This window comes from Cariama cristata, unplaced genomic scaffold, assembly GCF_000690535.1.
Source record: "Cariama cristata isolate BGI_N322 unplaced genomic scaffold, ASM69053v1 scaffold20831, whole genome shotgun sequence".
Taxonomy (NCBI): Eukaryota; Metazoa; Chordata; class Aves; order Cariamiformes; family Cariamidae; genus Cariama; species Cariama cristata.
In genome coordinates this window covers 864-22,562 of record NW_009598945.1, presented here as the reverse complement: position 1 = coordinate 22,562, position 21,699 = coordinate 864, and the positions used below count along the sequence as shown (strand labels likewise).

Genomic DNA, 21,699 nt, shown 5'->3' with positions numbered 1-21,699 from the left:
ATGAAAACATACTTAGAAAACATATGGCTGGCACATTGACCTGAAAATTTACTGTATCAACTTAAATTTCATAAACATAAAAAGCTGAATTGGGGAAAAATGGGGATATAAGCAATACCAGAAAGCATATGCAGACTCCTAGACTGAATATTGTCCTCCAGAGGATCAATGTCGAAGATGGAGCCAGGATCTGTACGCCAAACTTTAAGATCTTTTCCCAAAGCACAGAAATTATAAGACAGACAAACAACAAAGGAAGTAAAAGCATGAAAGGAATGAGTTTTAACAATCGGCAATCAATTTTCTTCAACTAGAAATTAACCAAAAGATCTAGATATTCACCTGAAAGCACCAGAAAGCATTAATTTCCTGCTTAAAAGAACTTAGTGTATTCATTTTAAACACTGACATTATTTTAAGGAGATTTTTTCTCCCAATTTTTGTTTTCCTTTTCTAAATATGACCATAGTATATTCTTAACGCTAAATAAATAGAAAAAAGTTAAATATCACATACCAGATCTCTTTTCCACTAGAAGAGCCAAAATCATCAGTGACAAGATTATTTCCCCAGTCCACCAATAGCATCCTTACTCCATGGAAATGCTGCAGTATATATCCCTATAGCTGACAGCTGGCAGTACACATCTCTACAGTCGACAGAGGCACTACAGGCCCTCCTTTCCATACAGTACAGATCAAGTCAGCCTAATAAGCAGATTCAGGGGCATAGTTCATCTTACCCAAAATACATTTCTACAAGTTGCTCAATTCATATAAAGTTAAAAGTATCCATCTTTCTTAATGAATACAAAAAATACCAGGGTGACAAATTCAGCTGTAGAAATCTACATTGTAGACATCTACAGTTGGGTAAAATTAAGCCCACTTTGACCTTAACTAGTAATTCCTTTTGTCTTCCAAATATCTAAGTTTCCTGGGACACAGACTTACTGTTGATCTACTACCGCACTATCAAAAAGCATTTTTGGAATTCAATGTATGGATTCAATAACAGTAGTAATCATAATATCTTCAGCTTTAATTCACACAAGTTATTAATATCTCTTAAATTCATGTCTTAACTGGAAATTGAAAGAAAAGAAGAATTCATAAGAAATAATTATTTCATATCTGAGTATAAACACAGCACAAAAGTGAATACAGATTAAACCATGGTTTTAATAAACATTTAACAAATAATTACAGTGTTATACAAGTTAAGAGGAGGCTTATAACAAATACAGAAGCAGCTACACTGTAAATTCTTGATCTACTCACATCAACCTAACATATACTATTCATATGGGTGGGAGTGTTGATCTGCTGGAGGACAGGAAGGCTCTACAGAGGCATCTGGACAGGCTGGATCAATGGGCTGAGGCCAACTGTATGAGGTTCAACAAGGCCAAGCGCCGAGTCCTGCACTTGGGTGACAACAACCCCATGCAACGCTACAGGCTTGGGGACGAGTGGCTGGAAAGCTGCCTGGCAGAAAAGGACCTGGGGGTGTTGGTCGACAGCTGGCTGAACATGAGCCAGCAGTGTGCCCAGGCGGCCACAAAGACCAATGGCATCCTGGCTTGTATCAGATACAGTGTGGCCAGTAGGACCAAGGCAGTGATTGTCCCCCTGTACTGGTCACTGGTGAGGCCGCACCTCAAGTACTGTGTTCAGTACTGTGTTTTGGGCCCCTCAGTACAAGATAGACCTTGTGCTGGAGCGTGTCCAGAGAAGGGGCAACAAGCTGGTGAAGGGCCTGGAGGGTAAGTCTTATGAGGAACAGCTGAGGGAACTGGGGATGTTTAGCCTGGAGAAGAGGAGGCTGAGGGGAGACCTGATCACTCTCTACAACTACCTGAAAGGAGGTTGCAGTGAGGAGGGGGTCGGTCTCTTCTCCCAAGTAACAAGCAATAGGACAAGAGGAAATGGCCTCAAGTTGTGCCAGGAGAGGTTTAGATTGGATATTAGGAAAAAATTTTTCACCAAAAGGATTATCAACCATTGGAACAGGCTTCCCAGGAAAGCAGTTGAGTCACCATCCCTGGAGGCATTTAAAAGATGTGTGGACGTGGTGCTTAGGGACATGGTTTAGTGGTGGACTTGGCAGTGCCAGGTTAATGGTTGGACTTGATGATCTTAAAGGTCTTTTCCAACCTAAGTGGTTCTATGATACCTGCTATGTCTAAAAATATAATAATAATTTAATCTCTCCAAACCAGTTTAAAATAAAACCTTGATGTAAAGTACAATCAGTTAAAGCATAAATCTACCAGATCACACCTTTTTACTAGTGGTTTGCTTCCTGGGCAGACCTGTCTGCAAGATTTACTCAATGCATTGGAAGCGGGAAAAATAATTGTCTTCCCAACTTAGTCCTTTTGCTGGTTTGAGTGGTACCAAGCTAAATAATGGGTTGGTAGGTAAAGCAGGATTGTGGGGACCCCAAATATGTCATGTTTCAAATGATTAATAGCCTAGAGGCAACAGAAAGAACAGATAGAGCTAATAAAATAAATCCCACAGCTTTAGAATACATTCAATGTATGTACATTATGTGTCATCTACTCCCATAAGGTGAGGCATAGCGCTAACTCCTTCTTGACAAGATGAATAAAAGTCACCACAAAATCTTTTAATAAACTATGTGTTAGTCCTAATGGTGATAAATTATGCAACTACATGAAGCACTGACAGGCATGACAGGGGTGGGGGAACTGGTGAAAGCCCAACTTTTCCTGTTTCATCATGCCTTAGTAAGTAAAAATACAGTAAGTACAGCTTCATTGTAGCATCAGTGCAGCAGCTATTGATTTGTATTGATTTTATCCATCTCTGTAATTTGAAAAAACATACACAGAATCAGAATCTTGGCAATTTATAGAATCAATCAATTTTAACTTCCTGGCAACTTTTGCCAATTTAAAATATCCTTATACCCATGTGAGAATCATGGAGCCTCTTTAGCCACAGATCCAGAGCTCAGTTAGATTAATTTATCTTGATGGGTTTAGATTGGCTTTAGCACGGTTAAAACTACTGCCTATTTTCCAAAGCAGAGGCATTAATTTTAGCAATCAGGCATTTGAAAAAGTTGTTACAGCTTCACTGATAATACTTTAAAAACCAACCAAATGGACTCTAACACAGAGGTACTTTTCCTAACTGGCTGAACAATTATCAGCTAGGAAAAAATTCAAGAGAGTCATAGTTGTTTTTTTCAGTCTGTGATTTTTTTCTAGCTGCCAAGGACATTCCACAAGCAGGGAGCTCACTGCTTCTTTTTAAACAAGCAGATATTATAATTGCAGTTCACTCTGAAAAAGCATTAACTGAAATATCACTAGATATTAAGCTCACAGGTTTGTCATGGCCTCTTTCCTTTAAATAGTTGTTCTATTTTTGCTGCTTGGCGGGCATGGGGAGTTAAGAATTCCTGTGTGTTTTGATACTGGAGTATTTTAAGGTGATAAACACTACTAATATTTCAGCTACTTACAGCTCAAGAATTTATCTCAGGGATGTTCTTCATCCTAACCTGTTTGTGCTAGCAAGCCTTCAGCTATTGAACACAGGATTGCACACATGATACTTACATAGGGCTACAGCACACGTGCAATGCAGCACAAAGTAGGAGGTTTGAAGTGCGCGCTAAACAGCATATTGCAAATGGTATATTAAACTGCAGTTTTGCAGGAGCTTTTCTCTCTCTCTTCGGCTGCACCACTTCTAGCTATGTAAGTGAGTACAAGTGCTTGGGTCTCTACAGACAATGATTTTCTGAATAAGTTGTTGCTCTAGATCCAGAATGTGCGACACTCAGACTTGCGTGATCTTGAAAGCATCAGTACCTTCCCCAGACACAGCTCTCTAAATATTCACTTCTGAGAAATCCTTTCTGACATAAGGCTGTAGCTACAGACACGTAAAAGGTGGCTATACAAAAGGAAATAAATACATTTCTTTGTGTGGTAGAGACTCATTTGGAGACTTTAAGGAAAAGACTGAATAAGCATCTGCCAGAAACAATGTAGATATAGTTAACCGCGCTTCAGGCAGGAGGATGGACTATACGACCCACCAATTAGTCCATTTGACCTGCAATTTCTCTCATTTTTGAGAGGTAGACTTAAAGTCAGCCCTCGCTATTATAACTATGTATGAAGGATTTTAGAGTACTCCCTCAGCATGTTTTTCCGTATGTAGACCCTCTGGGGTCTACACTATTGTAAAGCACAGAAAAAACAAAAAAAGGACACAACAAAAAAAAAGGAAAGGAGAAAAAAATAAAAATGTCAGGTTACAATTTCCTTTGCCATAGCAGACTTGCTAACTTTTAAGAGATTTCAAATATCCATTTTGATTTTGAAGTAGTGTTTATTATGACATCTTAATGCAATATTTTGTCTCTACGTACAAAACCAATCCATATTCTACCCCCTTAACACCTGGTCTTATCTTGGACCATCTTTTAGAACATCGCTTCTGAACACTGGTGTTTGGCTTACCAGAGATCTAATGAGTTACTGATGAATTACAGCTTGAGATATTTTTGAAAGCTGTGTGAAACTCTAAAACAAGAGGTAAATGGAGCATGTGCAGCTCCGGAGAAATTTCTGACTGACAGAAGAGGAAATCTCAAACTGGTCTGCAACATTTAAAAATTAAAATCTTGGAGAATCACAGCTTTAATCATCTCTCTTCTGTGCCAAATGAAGATTATTGCAGATATTTTGGCCTTTATTGAAGGGCGAAAATTCAAACAAAGTAATAACAATGACTGTCCCTATTTCCAAAAGAAAGTTACAGAGCAAATGATAACGTATCTCCCATTCATTCCCATTATTACTTCGCTAGAAGCTGGCATTGAATCAGTAGTTCAACACAAGTTTCATGCTGAGAAAAGAGTGACAACGAAATCTGAGAGTGCTTTTTCTTGGTTATAATGGAGAACACAAGCAGAAGCTTTCATCTTCCCCACAGTGTTTTCAATAGCAACAGTGTTTAATAACTTACCAACAATTATTCCAGGTCTTCTATCCATTTCAACAATATGTGGATGCACGCCTTTATATGCTGCATCACTCACAATTTGGGTGTTTTTCCGCACACGCTCTGTTATAGGATCATCTACCACTGGGGTGAAGCCTCTGCCCTTTGTCTTCTCAAAATCTTCATGGTATTTTACCTAGGAAAACAAGAATTATTACATTTTTCCCCAAGCTGCAACTGACAGCAAATGTTTACACTATGCAGTAATGCATACATTTGTTTTATGAGGCACTTATATTCTTTGGGTTTTGCACCATAATAGAATTGTTACACATAAGAGATAGGCTGGATGGCCAGTCAAGTCTTTTCTATTTCCCTAACTTGATTTCCTGATATTTTATTATCATTTTTGCATTTGTTTTCCATTACCACTGAATTAGGCATTAACTCAAGCAGCAAAGCATCATCTTACAGTCAGGACAGGAAAAGCCCTCAGGAGGTCATCTGGACCATTGCTTTCTTCTCTAAGACAGGATAGCTCTCTACTGATGTAGACAACTACATCTGTCAGTAAAAAATGTTCCAGCAGTAATAGTTCTAAAGAATTCAAGTATTTTCATTCACTGAGAATTTTGATTATATGCACAGTTGCATATCAAAGGTACTCTTTTGCTCCTTTGTTTTATCATATGGCAGCTGACTTTAAACATAGGTTTTTAGAAAGGATTGCAGTTATTCTAAGCAGCCTGCCTTCCAAAAAAAAAAAAAAAAACACACCAAAAAAAAAAGAAAGAAAAAGAAAAAAAGAAATTATAAACATAGATATTAGGGTACAAACAGTTATATAACCAAGTGTTGGAACAAAACCAGTATTAGTAAGAGCTACAAAGGTAGTATCCCTGATTATGCATATTTACTTTTTAAATACTCTTATTCATCAAAGTATTAAATTGACAAACATTCTCACACAAGCAAATTCACACAAAACAACTCATTCCAAGAGCAAAAGTCACACAAAAAACCAGGAACGTGCACAGGCACAAGGTGAAGTGTGTCACCTAATCCAGTCAAATGGTGTGATGCTCAAATGAGGTGTGTACTTTTTTAAATAAAAAAAAAAAAACAAACAAAATAACAGACATTTAACTGTTAGAAAACTGTTTATTAGTATTTTGAAAATGTTCATTACAGTCATATGCAGTTAGCAAACACTTCTTCAACAGGCATAAGAAGAAAATATTCCTTCCATACTTGAGTAGAAAGTTTCATTAGTTACCTATATTAATGTAAGGCAAAATCCAGTGGAAGTCAAGTGCCATTCCTTAGTATACTCTACTTATAGGAAGAAAGTACCCTACCATTGAGATGTTGTTTTGTGTTTCTTTGACATGCCTTAGCTCAGGTGTGTCTAGAAGCACACTACGTCTACCTTTCATCTGCCTCTGATCACTGCTGTATTTGACCTGCAAAACAGTAACAGCACACATGAAGTTTTTGTTTACAGTAGAAAGGATGGTGAGAATCACACCTTGCAACGGTATCCTTTCCAAATCACAATGCCCAACGTTTTTCTTGTTTCTTTCTTCACACTCATTTTCTAGTAACTTATTTCAGAGGGAGGATACACATGAGCTAGTATATTGGTAAGGCCGAAGGGCACATCTATTCCATCAATCACTTACTCAAAACCAATAGTATTTACCTGAAAGCTTAAGAACTGAAAAAATAAGATAAGTAATAAGAAAACAGCACTGTGACTTGGACATCTTTAAAAGATATTTGTATGGCTGATGATAAGCTACCTTCTTATTACCCAGACAGACTCAGATTCTGTCCTCACAGTCTGCTTCCAGGTTGCGGTTAGCTGAAAACCCCTTGCTCCTCAGGGAATTCAGCTCTTACAAGAGGATTAGTACTTTGGCAGCCTTCTTACTCCTGTTCAGTAGCTAGTCTTTGCTCGCAGCACAAAAGCAACATGTCCAGGACAAATCTGAATATACTGTTTTCAAAGAGAACATTTGGGCTCTCTGTTTTGTGCATCAGTAAATACAGAATCTCCTATGGCACATTTCTCCCAATTAGCTTGTTTTGTGGCATTTTAGAGACTTACAAAGATACAAGGTAAATTATCTGGGTTTTTTTTTTAAAAAAAAAGGCACCCTCCACAAAAAAAAAAAAAAATTCTAAACCAGTAATAGTTGGTCCTACTTGTTGGTTCTAGAGTGAGTAGTCTTACAGTTTCTGCCAGCTGGTTGAATTCTTCTACTAATGGACTCTCTTAGTGCCTACATTGCATTGTAACCTGTGCACTGAGTGTTAGTAAATATTTTAGATTTACCTATATGTTCACACTCAAAGTATTACCTCTCAAATAAGTTGTGCAAATCTACTTCAATATGCGTTTGTGATGAGAATTCACCAAGTACTGAAATTGTCTAACGCTCTTTACAGTTGCATATTAGCTAAGCACAACATACCTATGAAACTATGAGTCTTGGTGCGTACGTTTCATAGATAAGTTTGAAGTAATGTACAGAGAAACAGAAATATGTAGTACTGCATATTCTTCAAATCTTTTTTAATTAAACAATAAATTTTCTTAGCAAATATATTTGGCTACATATGCTTTTGAACATAAGGCATTTTCTGGACAGAATAATTACAGCCAACAGAGTCTGAGTTTCATCTACCGCTCATTAACGCAGAGGAGTATTTATCCCTGTAAATCCTGAGAAATAAAGAAATAATTTTCAAAATAAAAAAATTATTTAAAGTCTAGAATTGTTGGGATGGTTTCCTCTTATTTTTAACTATGCACCTCAAAACTAACTGACTTTGGTAAATATGCATGAGCATTTTAAGAATGTACTTAAGATATATGTAGTTACAAGGTCAGATGTTCCTTTGTCCTTAGACAAATCCTCTGACAAATCCAACCTACTTTACTTTTGAATCCTACACTCAGTTCTAAAGTATTCACTACTATTCATTCTCTTCTGCCACCATGAAACAGTGGCTGTGCAGGAAACCTGTTCTATTTACCATCTGCAGGGGCTTTATCACTGATGTTGATTCACTTTTGAGGACACAGACTGTAATATAACTAGTCTGGTCCTTCACTTCACCATGCTGTTTTGACCTCTTCCTTGTTCCTTACTAGAAATGTCTGCTGCTTCTTACACCACTGTAGTCAAGAAAAATATAGTATTTTACTCTTCAGTGTTTAGTAATAGGATCTATTTAGGACTACTTAGCTGTAACATAGGTGGCATGTCACAGGATGACTATATGCTTCCGTGCTTAGAATCATAACAAAAATGAAATTTGCACTAAAGTTAAATTCTATTTCCTTTGTTCTTTATTGTAATTTACTCCTGCAACCTAGTAACTAAAAGTTGGTAACAAGAGATGAAGATTCTTGAAAGAATGACTGCTGACTCTCTAATTGAAAAATACTGGTGCCAACACAACCAATTCTTTTGCAAGAATCATCAGGCAAGTCTGAGTATTTTTGTTGCCTATATGTGCAGTGCATGTAACCAAAGGAAAAAAAAATCCATGTGTCATTTGACACATCAAACCTAAATGGAAAAGCATATCCTTGTTATATTCCTACAATAACTGAAAATCTAAATGACAAAGAGATTCAAACAACTTGCCGAGCTGATATTGTCTTGATTCTTCTTGACTCTCTCTATCTCAGGAGTGACACTCACAGCAGTAGCTTTGCCAAGCTGCTCTCTGTAGTGAACCTATTATTTAACAGAATAAAATGTACATACTATTTCAGCTAAAGCAATATCACAATGTTTTACATTAAAATGTATGATTTAAAAGGTCATACAGGAAACAACTGAAAAGCTAAAATGCATTTGAAGTTTATTAAAGCTTACAAAACTTGATTTTTGAAGCATAACCTTGAATACTTTCTGTATAGTCTTCTTATTAATGTATTTGTGTGGATATATACACACATATGCACACAGCGTCTTGATATTTACCACACTGGTCCTTGGCTGTATAGAGAAATATCTTATATTTGGAATGGGGTAAACTAGAAATAATACAGTAAAGTCAAGCAGAGCACAGGAAAAACTGATTTTCAGCAATGCCCACTGTAAATGTGTGTTTGTCCAGACACAGAGATTCCATAAGGATACCATCCATGTTTGAACTTTTATACTCTATATATTCAAAGGTGATTAAACACAGTGGGTGCAATACATCAGACAACTGCCAATTGAATCCAACTGCCTAAATTTCACCATTTGTTTATTTAAGTGTACTGTAGGAATATCCCCTCTATCGCTTTTTAACAAAATACACTTGCAGCAATGATGCATTAACTAAATGCACACTCAAGGCAGGATCAGTATCTAATGAGGATAAAAGATAGGATGTGGCACTGACAGAACAATTTAACATTAACCCTGGCCCCAAATACTGGGAAGTCAGATATGGTAAACATTTAGTAAATAATTAGAGATTCTTGCATGATTTATGCCAATCCATATAGTTTTATGTAAAATAAATGTTTCCATACAAACCTTTTTTTTTTTAAAAAAAGCTCTTGGTTTTTTGTGATAAGGATAACTGTACTGATAGATTATGCTCATAATTCTGCAGTGCACTGCAGCAGTAACGTACATATTGTTCAAGCAATTGTCTTCCCGCACAATATACTTTCGGTCTGTCCACATCAACATATTCCAATGGAAAAATTAACATCATCTAAAATTACAGGAAGCTATCAAATGGATTAAACCTGCACACTGACATTTGTAAAGGTAAAATGATTATTCAAGACCTAAAGTTTCTAGAAATATCTGAAGTTAAAGAATCTCTGCCCAAAGCTATTTCAGCGACCTGAAAGAGAATTTAAACTTTCCAATGAAATTCGCACAACACAAAAACTGCTGAAAGGTAAACAATGATGCGAGTAGAACAACTACAGAGACTGGCTTGATTCACTTGGGAAAACAGGTTTGTTTGAACAGCGTGCATTTTAGGAGAGCTAGGTTTATCAACATAAATCCAGGAATAGTATACACTTAAGTTAGAGGGATAGTACTCTTGAAAACTGTGATTCTAAATTAACTTGGAGAACCTTGCAGAAAATACCCCAGGGAAACACTGTAGCTATCTGTAGCCCCATGAAATAGAGCTGCTGAAGGCAGTTCCCAGTGAGGAGAACGGCCGGTCTCTCAGAGACTCATTAACGGGGTACAACTTCAACAAAGCAGGAAGGCAGCAGCGTGCTCCAAAAGTCCTTGCCTTCTTCCCTGTGCTCCTGCAAACAGTATTTCTAACGGTTATGTCAGCCATTAAATATTAAACTCTGATAGGAAGGTTACTGAGGAACCAGAAAGAGACAGGTAAGACAGCTGGAGTTTGAGCATAACTGTAGCCAATTTTTTACAAAGCAAAGAGAAAAAAAAAAAAAAGCCAGAAAAGGATATTCTGTTTAAAAAAAAAGAAATCACAAGTTTTCCTGAAAACATCCAAGACAGAGAATAACATTTCAAAACATCACAGCCATTTCTTTATTCAAATATGTGATGCTTCGTGCGCCTTTTCTCAAACCAAGCAATGGCTTTTCACAATTGCTTCCCAGAAGAGCGTTTTCAAGTAATCCCATTACTAAGCCCACACCTAACTAAAGAAAAGGCACAGCTTCTGGAGGTAGAACTTTGTGCTCATTCTCTCCACACAAAAATTATACAGAGGATTAAACAAGAGCAACTTCCCATGCTGATAATCTCTTGATTCCTCTTGACTCTTTCGATCTCAGGGGTGACACTCACAGGTGTAGCTTTGCAGAGCTGTTCTTTGTACTGAATCTAGCAAACATGGCAGAAGATATTACACAGAGACTTCCAAGTAACAGAAATACAACAGTGTGTTAGATATCATTAAAGAGCATGCTGCATCTGGATGGAAAATACCACTCCTTAATAAACACCCACATCTTTCCACGTGATACTTAGTACTCACCTTCTTGCAGTTCTTCTATTTCAGACACAGACAACTGATACTTCAACAGGAATACTTCACCTCTCATTGATGTTAATCAAAGTGCAAGTCTAAGGAGTTATCATTTTACCATTAATCGATTAAATTAGTTCTTTGTGGACAAACAGGAACTAGCACAAACACCACAGACATATTCACTGAGGTACAAACACATTTAATAGAGCAGAGAGAAGTGTGTAAGCAATGAAAATGGGGCACACATTGCTAATATTCTTCTGGTTTTCCTTAACTCTCCTTAGTTCAGGTGGATCAGAAATAGTTGTTGCATGCTGAATTTCTTCCTTGTATTTAATCTGCACAATAAATATTACAAAATATTAGCAATTTAAAGAAGATACAGACAACCACTAAAACACAGCAAACATTGTGTAATCTCTCCCTTAGACATACTGCACAGGTAGACCACACCTATCAACACTATTGACCTGAAAAGTAACAGTTACATTTAATTTCTGAAACAGGCTGCTAGGGTCTCCAATGCACCTTGTTTGATACAACACAGCAGAGAGTGCACATAACAAGCCTAGTATCCTAAAACCCTTACAGTGGGCATACACATCATAATGGATTGTGGCTATCTTCATGATAATTGGGATACTGCACATACAACTTGGAGATCTGCAACACTCTGACAATGGCTTGGTCTTGCTATTATCTTGCTACAGAGTCCACCAGTCCATTTCAGAAACCAAACATTTCACAGATGTGCTCTTAAAAGGGTGGATGACTTCAAAGTCTCATTCAAGTTCTCTAAAAACACACACAGACACATCAGGAAAAATGCAGATGTTTGGATGGATGATGCTTTTGAAGATGCTGTCAGATATTTACTGTTGCTTTTGCCACTTTTAATCTCTTCTAAACAGCAGTATGTTTGTATATGGTAGACTCCATAATTTGAAAAATGCAAAGAAACAGAATTTCTTCAATTATACATCATACGTACCAAAATTGGAATTCAACTTAATGAGAAAGAATTGTAAGGTTAAGTTGATGTGGTACTAAAAAGAAAGGCATCATATTTTCTGGTTTTCCATGTGCTATCCAAATGGGTCATCTTGGACGAATCTGTGCACTGTCTTTGCCTTACTGTCTGTTACTAAATATCTGTCCAGTGTCAGTACCTTCAAATCTCTTATGCCACCATGAAATAAACAATATTTGTAGACCATGCCATCCTCACAGGCATGCTTTCTGTTTCTTTACAGTGGTAATAAAATAGCAACATTCACAAAAACATTCAAAATTATGCATGCCATGATATGTAATAGTTAGAAACATTTTTCATTAGCAAGACTCAAGGAAGGAAAAGTACTTTAAGAACAAGGGAACAGCATAATGAATCAATTTGTACAGTTTTATATTAATGTGGCATACAAAACTTTTGTTAAATAGATTTTAAGGCTGAAAAATCAAGGACTCAAAAAATCAGAAAATGACACAATTAATTTAAATGTAACCTTAGTTTTGCCCCTTGTACAAATATGCTCTATATACAGCTTTTCATATATTTTACACTACTTCACTCTTTTCCTCTTTTAGTGCTTCTTTATCTTTAGCAAAAGCTGTTTCTCTCTAGAGAATTCTGCTTCATTCATTACACATAATCAATGATCCTTACTTAGTGAGTAGTTTGAATGCTGATAATAACTGATTTTATTTTTTTTTTCGTTAACTGCTCTAAGGTCCTGTTTTGATGACAGAATTACTGATTTCTTCACGAACTTTTCTGTTGATCTTCGCTAAAGCATCTGAGTTTTTTACACACATTAATTCACTAAATTTGCTATAAAATTAGGAAAAAGGGAATTGTGACAAGGAAAAGTACTATTTTTACTAGAGAGCATAGACAAGTAACAGCTAATCTGGCTACATAATTTTAAAAGACAGGATTATATAGCACCTGCATTCAAATGAGAATTCCCATTGAACTGTAGTTTGCAAAACAGAAAACCAGAGCAGATCCACCTCCATGGCAAAGTACAAAATTGCGTACTTTGGCAATGTATCATCAGGTCTTGACACAGGGACTTAAATTCAGGTTCTTGCTTTTGAGTATTGACTTAGTAACCTTCATAATACCTCCTAAAGGAATCTCTTGGGGAGGCAATTTCTCATAATCAAAAAAACTACAAATGTACATTCCTTCGTGTGCCTTCATCTTAAGCCCCTTGTGTTTTGTTTAGATTGACTGCATAAACCCAACAGAACAATCGTAGTTTGTTACCTCCAGGGATGCCATCATTAAAGAAAGGGAAAATGTTTGACCAAGGGTACCTCAGATACACACTGACAGCAAGGGAGTGATGAGTCTAAACGACCTTGGATTCTGTTTCAGCTCTTCTGGAAGGAAGCACCTATGCACAGGAGCACATCACTCTGCCTGTTTTTCTCCACATTTGGCCTGTCCACTTTGACTGAGCCCTTCTACACTTTCAATTCCTCACCCTGGCCTCTTTTTTCCCAAATCCACTGTACCAAATGTCACTTAGTAGATAATTTTCAACTCTCTTCTCCAAGACATGGTACTTCTGGGGAGAGACAAATTTTTTAACAGACAAAACAACTTGTTTTTCTCTAAGCTCATACTTGGAAGCTGCTTTGGCTGAAATTTATAAATAAATAAACAAAACCAAACCAGCCCAAAGCGCAGATCAGGAATGCAAAATTTCAGTCCAGACAGTTTAGGACTGGCAGAAGTACTAAACCACTGGAAAAAAGGGTCTTTTAATAGAGACTATTAGGTAAGTTTAAGAATTGGCAGTGCTACTAGTCCTTAAAATGGTTCAAACGGTCCATTGCTTGAGTTTTAATCAGACCTCGGCTTTGTGGTGTTGACTGACATATCACAGGGGTTTCCTCATGGATTTCACACAAACAAAAACACAATTACAATCTTCCCCCAAAAGCCTTCTTCCCAGTGCTGTGTCCAGTCCCGCCTGTCCCTCAATACAAGTTTTTAAAACATCCTTAGTTATTAGTAGTTTCTTGGTTCAGATTCATTTACAGCCCATGGGTCTGACGTTTGCTTTTAAAGTTCTGTGAAATCTTGACTCCCAACTATTTTGGAGGCTGCTTCTTCCAAACCAATCAGCACAACAGGTGAGATGAGCTCAACCTCCTTGGCTGTCACCACCTTGTTTTTTAGAATTTCAAAACAGACTGTTCTGATCTTGGTCTCCAATATGTCATCTGGAAGAATCTGATCGCGTTCAGAATATGATGCGATGGACTTTTTTTGCATGGTTTGGTTGTACAATGAATGTTATTTTGGTTTGGTGTTCTGGGTTTTTTCGCACTGCAGATGTGCTTCATATTCCATAGTTACATTCAGCTCAGCAAATAGTTTTAAAGCTGTCCTAAGTCCTTTTGGCTAAATTCAAAGATATGTATAAAATATTTAAATCTAATGAAGCCAAAATTGGTGTAATTTACCCTTCTTTTGGGACTCTGTAAATTACACGATATCATTTCCCCTTTCACTGCACAATATAATTTCCCTCTTACTGACATATAATTTAAAACTTTCTTGCACATTGCCTTTAAATTTGGCATACTACACTTTTAATAAATATTATACAAGACTTAAGTAATCTCAAGTACACTACATGTAATAAAATATCTACTGTAAAATATTAACTCTACACACAGAGTAGCAAGTTAAAGGTCACACTACTTACATCATACCACTAAACCACTAATGCGTTTTGTGTTTCTCTTGATACGCTTTTGTTCCAGTGTGTTTACTAGCACACTGATCCACCTTTCATTTTCCCCTCTTCGTGGCTGTTTAGGATTTCTAAAACAGCAAGAACACTGTACACTATTTTTCCATTTCACTTTGAAAGGTATTGAGAAAAAGCATTACAGTCAGACTACTCCCAATAAGCCTCGGGGGGGGGCACCAAACAAAAAAAAAAAAAAAACTAAAAAAACAACAACAAGTAATCTGCACCCCCAAATCAAGAAAACCTACTGCTTCCCAACCAGAAACACTATTTCAGGATTTAGGACACATGATAGCTTGCACTGACTCTTCAAATTGCACTGTGACTCAAAACGACAAGACGAAAAGTGAGGGATGGAGCAAAGAAAAATTCCAAGGAAAATAGGAGTTTTTCAAAATTTTATGGAAATTCCCTACCTGACCTTACTTTGGTGGGAAATCCAGTACTTAACGCTACTCAGTAAACAAGCAAATTCGAGCAGAATACGTCTCCAGATTCTCTAATTTGGATTTCAACTAATATTTAAACACAATCTAGTGTCACGTCTATGAGTTACTTTCAAATTTTACTTTTTCAAAAGCATCTAATCATCAGAAAAGTCATGTCACAAACATAAAAATGGCCACAGAGGACTCCACACCAAAAACTCAATACAAGTGAACAATGCAGCTACAAATGTTTTCTAGCTTGGCAGTTACTCTTCCACTTTTTTCTAAGTTTTGCCACATAATTATCAGAAGAGCATGTTCTACTTGTAGAAAACTCTCATTTAGATATTTTATTTTTAGTTACCCATTAAAGTGCCAAAGACATTGGGCAATCATAGATAAATAACATTAATTCAGAACCAGTCTCATCAGATCCACAGATCAACTTGTCACCAGCATGTAGAGAGGCACAAACCCTCCACCTTTTCACATAGCTTGAGTCTGGACATAATCTTCCTCTTCTTGAAGTGCAAACTGTACCAACTCCTATGTAATACATGTAGCCTCTACAGGAACTTTACAGATTTTCTTTTTTGTGATACAATATTTTTCTAAATTACAAACTATAACTGCTTTTCAGTCTGTCATATCAGGAAATACATTTCATGTTTCTCACTCCTGAAAGACAAAACTCTTTGCTCAAATACTGAGCTAAAAGTTTTTCCTATTTTTCACGCTGCTCCAATTTGAAACTCTGCCTTTAGACACAGAACTATACTAGAGTGGAGCTCTAACTCTACTAAAATGGACCTCTATGTCCAAAATCCAGTGGATTAGTATTTGAATGAGAAGTGTGATATGAAAACGTAGAATTTTTAGTAAACAAGATGGAAAAAAAATTTGACCACCATCTACTCATGTAAGAATAATTAATGTTAATAACACTTACCGAACTAATATTCTGTTGATTTTTCTTTACTCTCTCAGTCTCTGGAGTCTCTTTTACAGCTGTGCCAGCTCCTACTTCCTCCTTATAAAACACCTTCATTTCCCCAAAAGAAAAAGTAATTACAAGACTGTTAGCAATGCAAGTACAAGTGCTCGTAAAAGGGCCGGGCAATTTTCCAAATTCCAAATTGGTCTGACTATAAATCTTGCTAAGAAAGAAAATACTTTAATTTTTCATAAATCAGATCACTTATCAATAACTATAATAATATTCTGTTTGTTTTCAACTGTAACCCAGATAATCCATTATCATCCTTTAGACTGACCTCAAACATTTGTAAGTATTTGTAATGACAGTTTTAACTTTGGAAATAATATTAAAATTTAGATCATAATCTATAAACATTTACAAATGCAACTTCATGCTTGAGTAATCTCATTCATTTCAATGTAATTGAATGTGTATGCACATGCAAGATTTGACTTGGGTTTTTAATCTTCAGATCTTCAAATACTCTGAGAAGTGAACAGATACTATTATTTCTAATTTAACAAACTAGAAAATTGACATACTAATGACAAAATAACCAGAACAGTCAGAGCTACAGTCCAAGTCACACAATTTTTGTCTTCAAGTTCAAGCCAGAAAGCTGAAGACTGCATCTAAAGCCAAAGCTCGCTTCTGAAAAGATACACATGCTGTTAATATAATTCTCCTCTCTGTTTCAATTGTTTCAGTAAAGAATAAAACACAAAGTGCATCAGTAGAATCAATCATTCAAAGTTACTGAAAGAGACAGTAAATAACTGCTCCACAAATTCCAAATGTGGCTATAATTTCAATAACCATGGAGTACCAGTTCACACTCCAAAACTCCTAAAGAAGCTTTATTTGAATTTCAGTATTTGGTGTCACAGCTGTTGCCATTCCAGTAAGTATTTCCAGGTTGGTACTGTAAAAACAAGTCTGACCCTGGAGTTTGTAAAATAAATCTTTACCATTTAGTATTTCTGCCTTTCTTAAACCAAGATTTGTTTAACTTCTTTTTTTCCTATCAACAAACCTTAAAGAATAAAGCATCATTCTTGATGCGTTTCTTCTACTTCCTTGAAGTCCCCTGTAACCTAGGGTGACTAGTACTGCCAAATATTCTAGAGGGGAGTGAATTATTTATGTCCACAAATCATTTTTTAAATATTCAGAAAACCTTTAACAATTTAGAATTTTGTTTTACCATGTGAGAACAGAGACAGTTTATGAGTATGAACTTGAAAATTCTTCTGCACCAACATGTCAGTACAAGGTAGAACGACTTACATATTGGACTGAACTAAAATATACATTTCTCCCCTACCAAGGAGGGAGTGGTAAAAAGTGTCGGAGCCTGCAATTTTCCTATGAGAGAGATGACCGTGCAGTAAATATCCTATTGTAAATCATCTGCCAAATGAGCTAGTGAGCTGAAAGCAGCGCTGATCTTATCTGCAGAGGTAGACACTTTTTTTGCCCCTTAAGGCAGGAAAATACTTGAGACGAAATCCAAAAATCAGTAGCCTATTAGTGGTCATTAATTTTTTTAAATTGGGGCTGCTCCCAGCTATATCTTAACTTAGTAAAAAGTAACTTACCTATACAATCTAAGTTGCACAGAATGCTGAAAGATTAAAATATAAAGAAAGAAAAAAAAATGATAATTCAACTGCAGCTATAAACTGCTTTGCTACATCTGGAGGATCCAGTTGAGAAATAGAAAAAAGATGATCATAAAATAAAGCAAATACAAATCACCTCAAAGATAAAATATTTTTATTTCATATTATCTAGTGCACTAACAAAGAGGATAATTGTCAGCCTTGGCACTGAAAGCTCAGACTGGCCTACAGGGCTGCAAGGGGTTCAGATGCATCAGAGGCTTCTCAAGGCTTAATCAAGTAGTGGAAGATTATTATATGCCTGGTATCTAACTGTTAGTGAGTCTACACTGCCAGACTCGCTGACCTATTTGAGGACTTCATGAAAAGCTATCAAACACTGGAGCAGGGAAGAAAGCAGATCAGTAGAGGCCAGCTTGGATCCCCTCTGTTAAATGGAGTTTCCATGTAGCATGTTAGGATGCCAGTGACATGAGATACGGTGCTAATGACCATCACACCGTGCAGCAGAGCACCATTTGAAACCAAGAGGCAACAGACTACAAGAAACAAAATTGGGGCCAGTGGGCCTGTCAACAGCTTCTATTAGGAAGACGTAGCTTTCAGCTGCGTTCATCTGAAGGAAGAAAAGGAGCAAGTAATGGCTGCAAGACATTACAGGAGAAACCAGTGCCTCGAGCAGCCTCAGAGACTTTTCTTCTCTCCTCTCTCCACAGGCTATTACTCCCGTAGTGAAGACGCAGTGATACAGGATAGCTGCAGGTAAACACCTCTGAGAGGAACTAACTGGCCTTGTACTTGTGCAGAGTTGGAGAAGCTGAGAATATCTCTAAGTTAAAGATCAACACCTGTGTCAGATTATACTAAAATATTTAAGTAACTTATATTCCTTTCTCTCAAATCACTGGATTTACTAGTATTACTTAGTCTGCCATAAAATACAGACACTAACTGGACAGCCTTTGGTTCCGGAGGCTATATTTACTCCTCTTCTCTGTTATATTACAAGAAAAGCCAAGACTACAAACAGCAGAATTAATGGGCCCAAAAAGAAAATGGAACTGAATGCATCCCAAACTGGGCAATTTTAGAAATCTAAGATCATAATTTATATTTAGGGATAAACTGAAACTTAAATCTAGCATAAAATTAAAAAATATATCCAGTATAACATAAAATCATTAGACATACATATTTATGAAGCCTGATCTGTTCTGATTTTATACCCAAATCTTGATGTTCTGTACATATGATAGGAAACAGATGAAAAGTCTTATATGCACAGTAACAAGCCTTAGATTTTTTTGTCCTTTTCAATAAAGTGCTTCCTGGGGCTTGATGGAAAAAGAAAAAAAAAAAAAAAATCTTAATTTAAAAATAACTGTGGCTTGGCAAGGTGGTATAAGTGGTTTAGCAATTCAAAATAACAGTGTCACACCTAGAAGAGCTGGGTATACTTTTTACTGAAAGAAATGAGTGATACAGCTTTTGCCAGGAAAATTATGCAAATGGTTCAATGGACATTTACTCATAAGTTCCCTATTTCATGCTGTGGCACAAGAGAGCCTATTTAAACTGAAAAATATCTGAAAAGTTGCAAGTGAAGAGAGAAGCACTATTACTCACTGAACTGATGTTTTTCTGAGTACTTTTTATCCTCTCCATCTCTGGTGTGTCTGGCACAGCAGAATAGTTACAGAGCATCTTCTCTGCTTCATCTTTGTACATTTTCTGAAAAACAATTTTAAAATGTCTATTTCCTGCTTTCTTGGCCTCAGAATATCCAAATTGCAACAAAAGCTGCTTACTGCTGATGAGCATCAACATCCTTGTACAGTATTTATTTCTACCTCTCTCCTCCATCATATTGTTATCATTGTCTGTGTGGAACATCTGACACTGTGTCCCACACTGAAAATATATAATATATATATAAAATATATTCTCAAATGTATGATATATTTTCCCTTCACTGTCAGGATATATGTAACCTTCTCATTAGGTAATGTAAAAAGACCTGCAAGTAAGTGTAAACAATTAAATTCCATTTACATGGCGTGACCCGCCTAAATACAAATAAGGATCAGGCAGTAAGAACTCTTACTACATGTAAATTAATTTAATATAGGTATGAAAGCCTCTACAGAGCTAGAGAAGAAGTATTTTGAACAACGTACGTCAAGCACTCTGTTACAGAGAATTAAAGCATTCAGCCTTTGAACTATGCCTACCTTGCTTGCTATTTCTGAAGCCCTTTTGACCCGTTGTATTTCAGGAGTATATGGGCCAACTTGCATCCCTTTTCCTCTAATTTCAGTCTCCAGATCCTTTTTATATTCTTTCTGAGGAAAAAAGAAGGAAAAAACCCATAACACATTCTACAGTTATTTGTACATGCTGTCTTCAAAGCTATTCTGACAGTACTGGTCAGACTTTAAAATAAATTCTTCAGTTTCTTTAATTTAATGTTTTTATTGTGCACTGCTTATTCCCTTTAGCCCAAGTATGTTTGAGAAGATTTTATGCTTTTAACATCTCATTGTGGTTTATTTCCAAAGTAATCTTAAGAGATTCATTCTCTACCCACCTGGCTTACAATTTCAGAAGCTTTTTTGGCTCGTTGTATATCAGGGGTATCCATGCCCACTCCCATTCCCTTTCCCTTAATTTCGTTCTCCAAGTCTTTCTTGTATTCTTTCTGAAAAGAACAGCATTGGAAATACGTCTGACAGCCAAATTCTTAAATTGTTCCTACTGTGCGGTTCCACTGAGCAGCATTCTTAAAACACCAGATAACTTTTGATTCAACGGGACTACTTTTGTAGGATCTATCTACGAGACACCTATGCTGTAGCTGCTGACCAGTTAAAAAATTCTTTTAACAGACTGCTTACTTCAAATCTGATGTGGCCTTTCACATCTACCTGTCTTTGCAGCTTTGACAGCCACAATCACAGACACATGTAGACGAGACTTTCTCCCTCAGCCGTGCTTTGCAAGACGGGGTCATGAGGCTTTAGCATCCCTCTAACTCTGTTTATCATTTGGTCCTAACTAAACAAGCAGCTATTTAGACCTAAAACCAGTAGAGTCCACAGCTACTGAACACAGCCAGGCCAGGCATGGTTCATGAGGAACAAGCACAACCTGCAAAAGGTGATGGAAATGTCAAAGTTCTGAGGAGTCTTAACTTTCCCCCCATATGCTAATTATGCAACTTTTAGACTCTATACAGCTCAACAGATTAGGTATTTGGTGAAATTTGTGGTATTGCTACTGCCTAGATTGGTCGGCACCTGGAATTCTCAATGACAATAATTTGTTGCATTCTGTCAAATGGAAAGCTTGCACCAGGTATGGTACTGACCATGCTTGCAATTTCAGAAGCTTTCTTCACTCGTCTTATCTCAGGAGTATCTGGACCAACTTGCATGCCCTTCCCTTTAATTTCAGTTTCCAAGTCTTTCTTGTATTGTTTCTGTGAAGATAAAACTTCATACATTTTATTCACAATAGCCAGAGAGTTACAGGTATATTTTTGCACAAGAAATTCAATTTTAGGATTTAGAGTCAATCAAAAATCTCAAGTTAAGAGTTACAATTCTCAAGACTCTTGGTAAGCTTTTGTCAGGAAAACACATAACAAACTACAAAAGGAAAACTTTAGGAGTTACTCACTGAACGTACAAAATTCTACCCCTGAATTTTTAGTTTGGCAGAGGGTGGGGGCAATCAGTCCATACAGCTTGCTACAATTACCCTCTGAAGTAAAGGGCAAGTTTAGCTCAGCAGAACATCATGTAATAAGCTTGTACTTGGTGCCAGCCTTATTGAAATACATTTTACTTTTAAGAAAAAATTTCATTTATGAAAAGACTACATGTTAGAAATTTAATACCATACAGAATTGTTTCCAGT

At 36.6% G+C, this 21,699-nt stretch overlaps 1 protein-coding gene across 1 annotated transcript; it reads right to left on the bottom strand.

Moving 5' to 3' along the window:
• Positions 1-118: 118 nt before the first annotated feature.
• LOC104168804 (nebulette-like) lies at positions 119-21,283 on the bottom strand (the record flags this gene model as incomplete). Its single annotated transcript, XM_009709518.1, has 11 exons — positions 21,149-21,283; positions 20,369-20,479; positions 20,013-20,123; positions 19,408-19,512; positions 16,130-16,222; positions 11,225-11,317; positions 10,740-10,831; positions 8,651-8,744; positions 6,350-6,454; positions 5,016-5,187; positions 119-211 (listed from the first exon to the last, which is right to left on the bottom strand). Coding segments are annotated over exons 1-11 (1,204 nt in total), but the record flags the coding sequence as incomplete, so codon positions are not given.
• Positions 21,284-21,699: the final 416 nt, after the last annotated feature.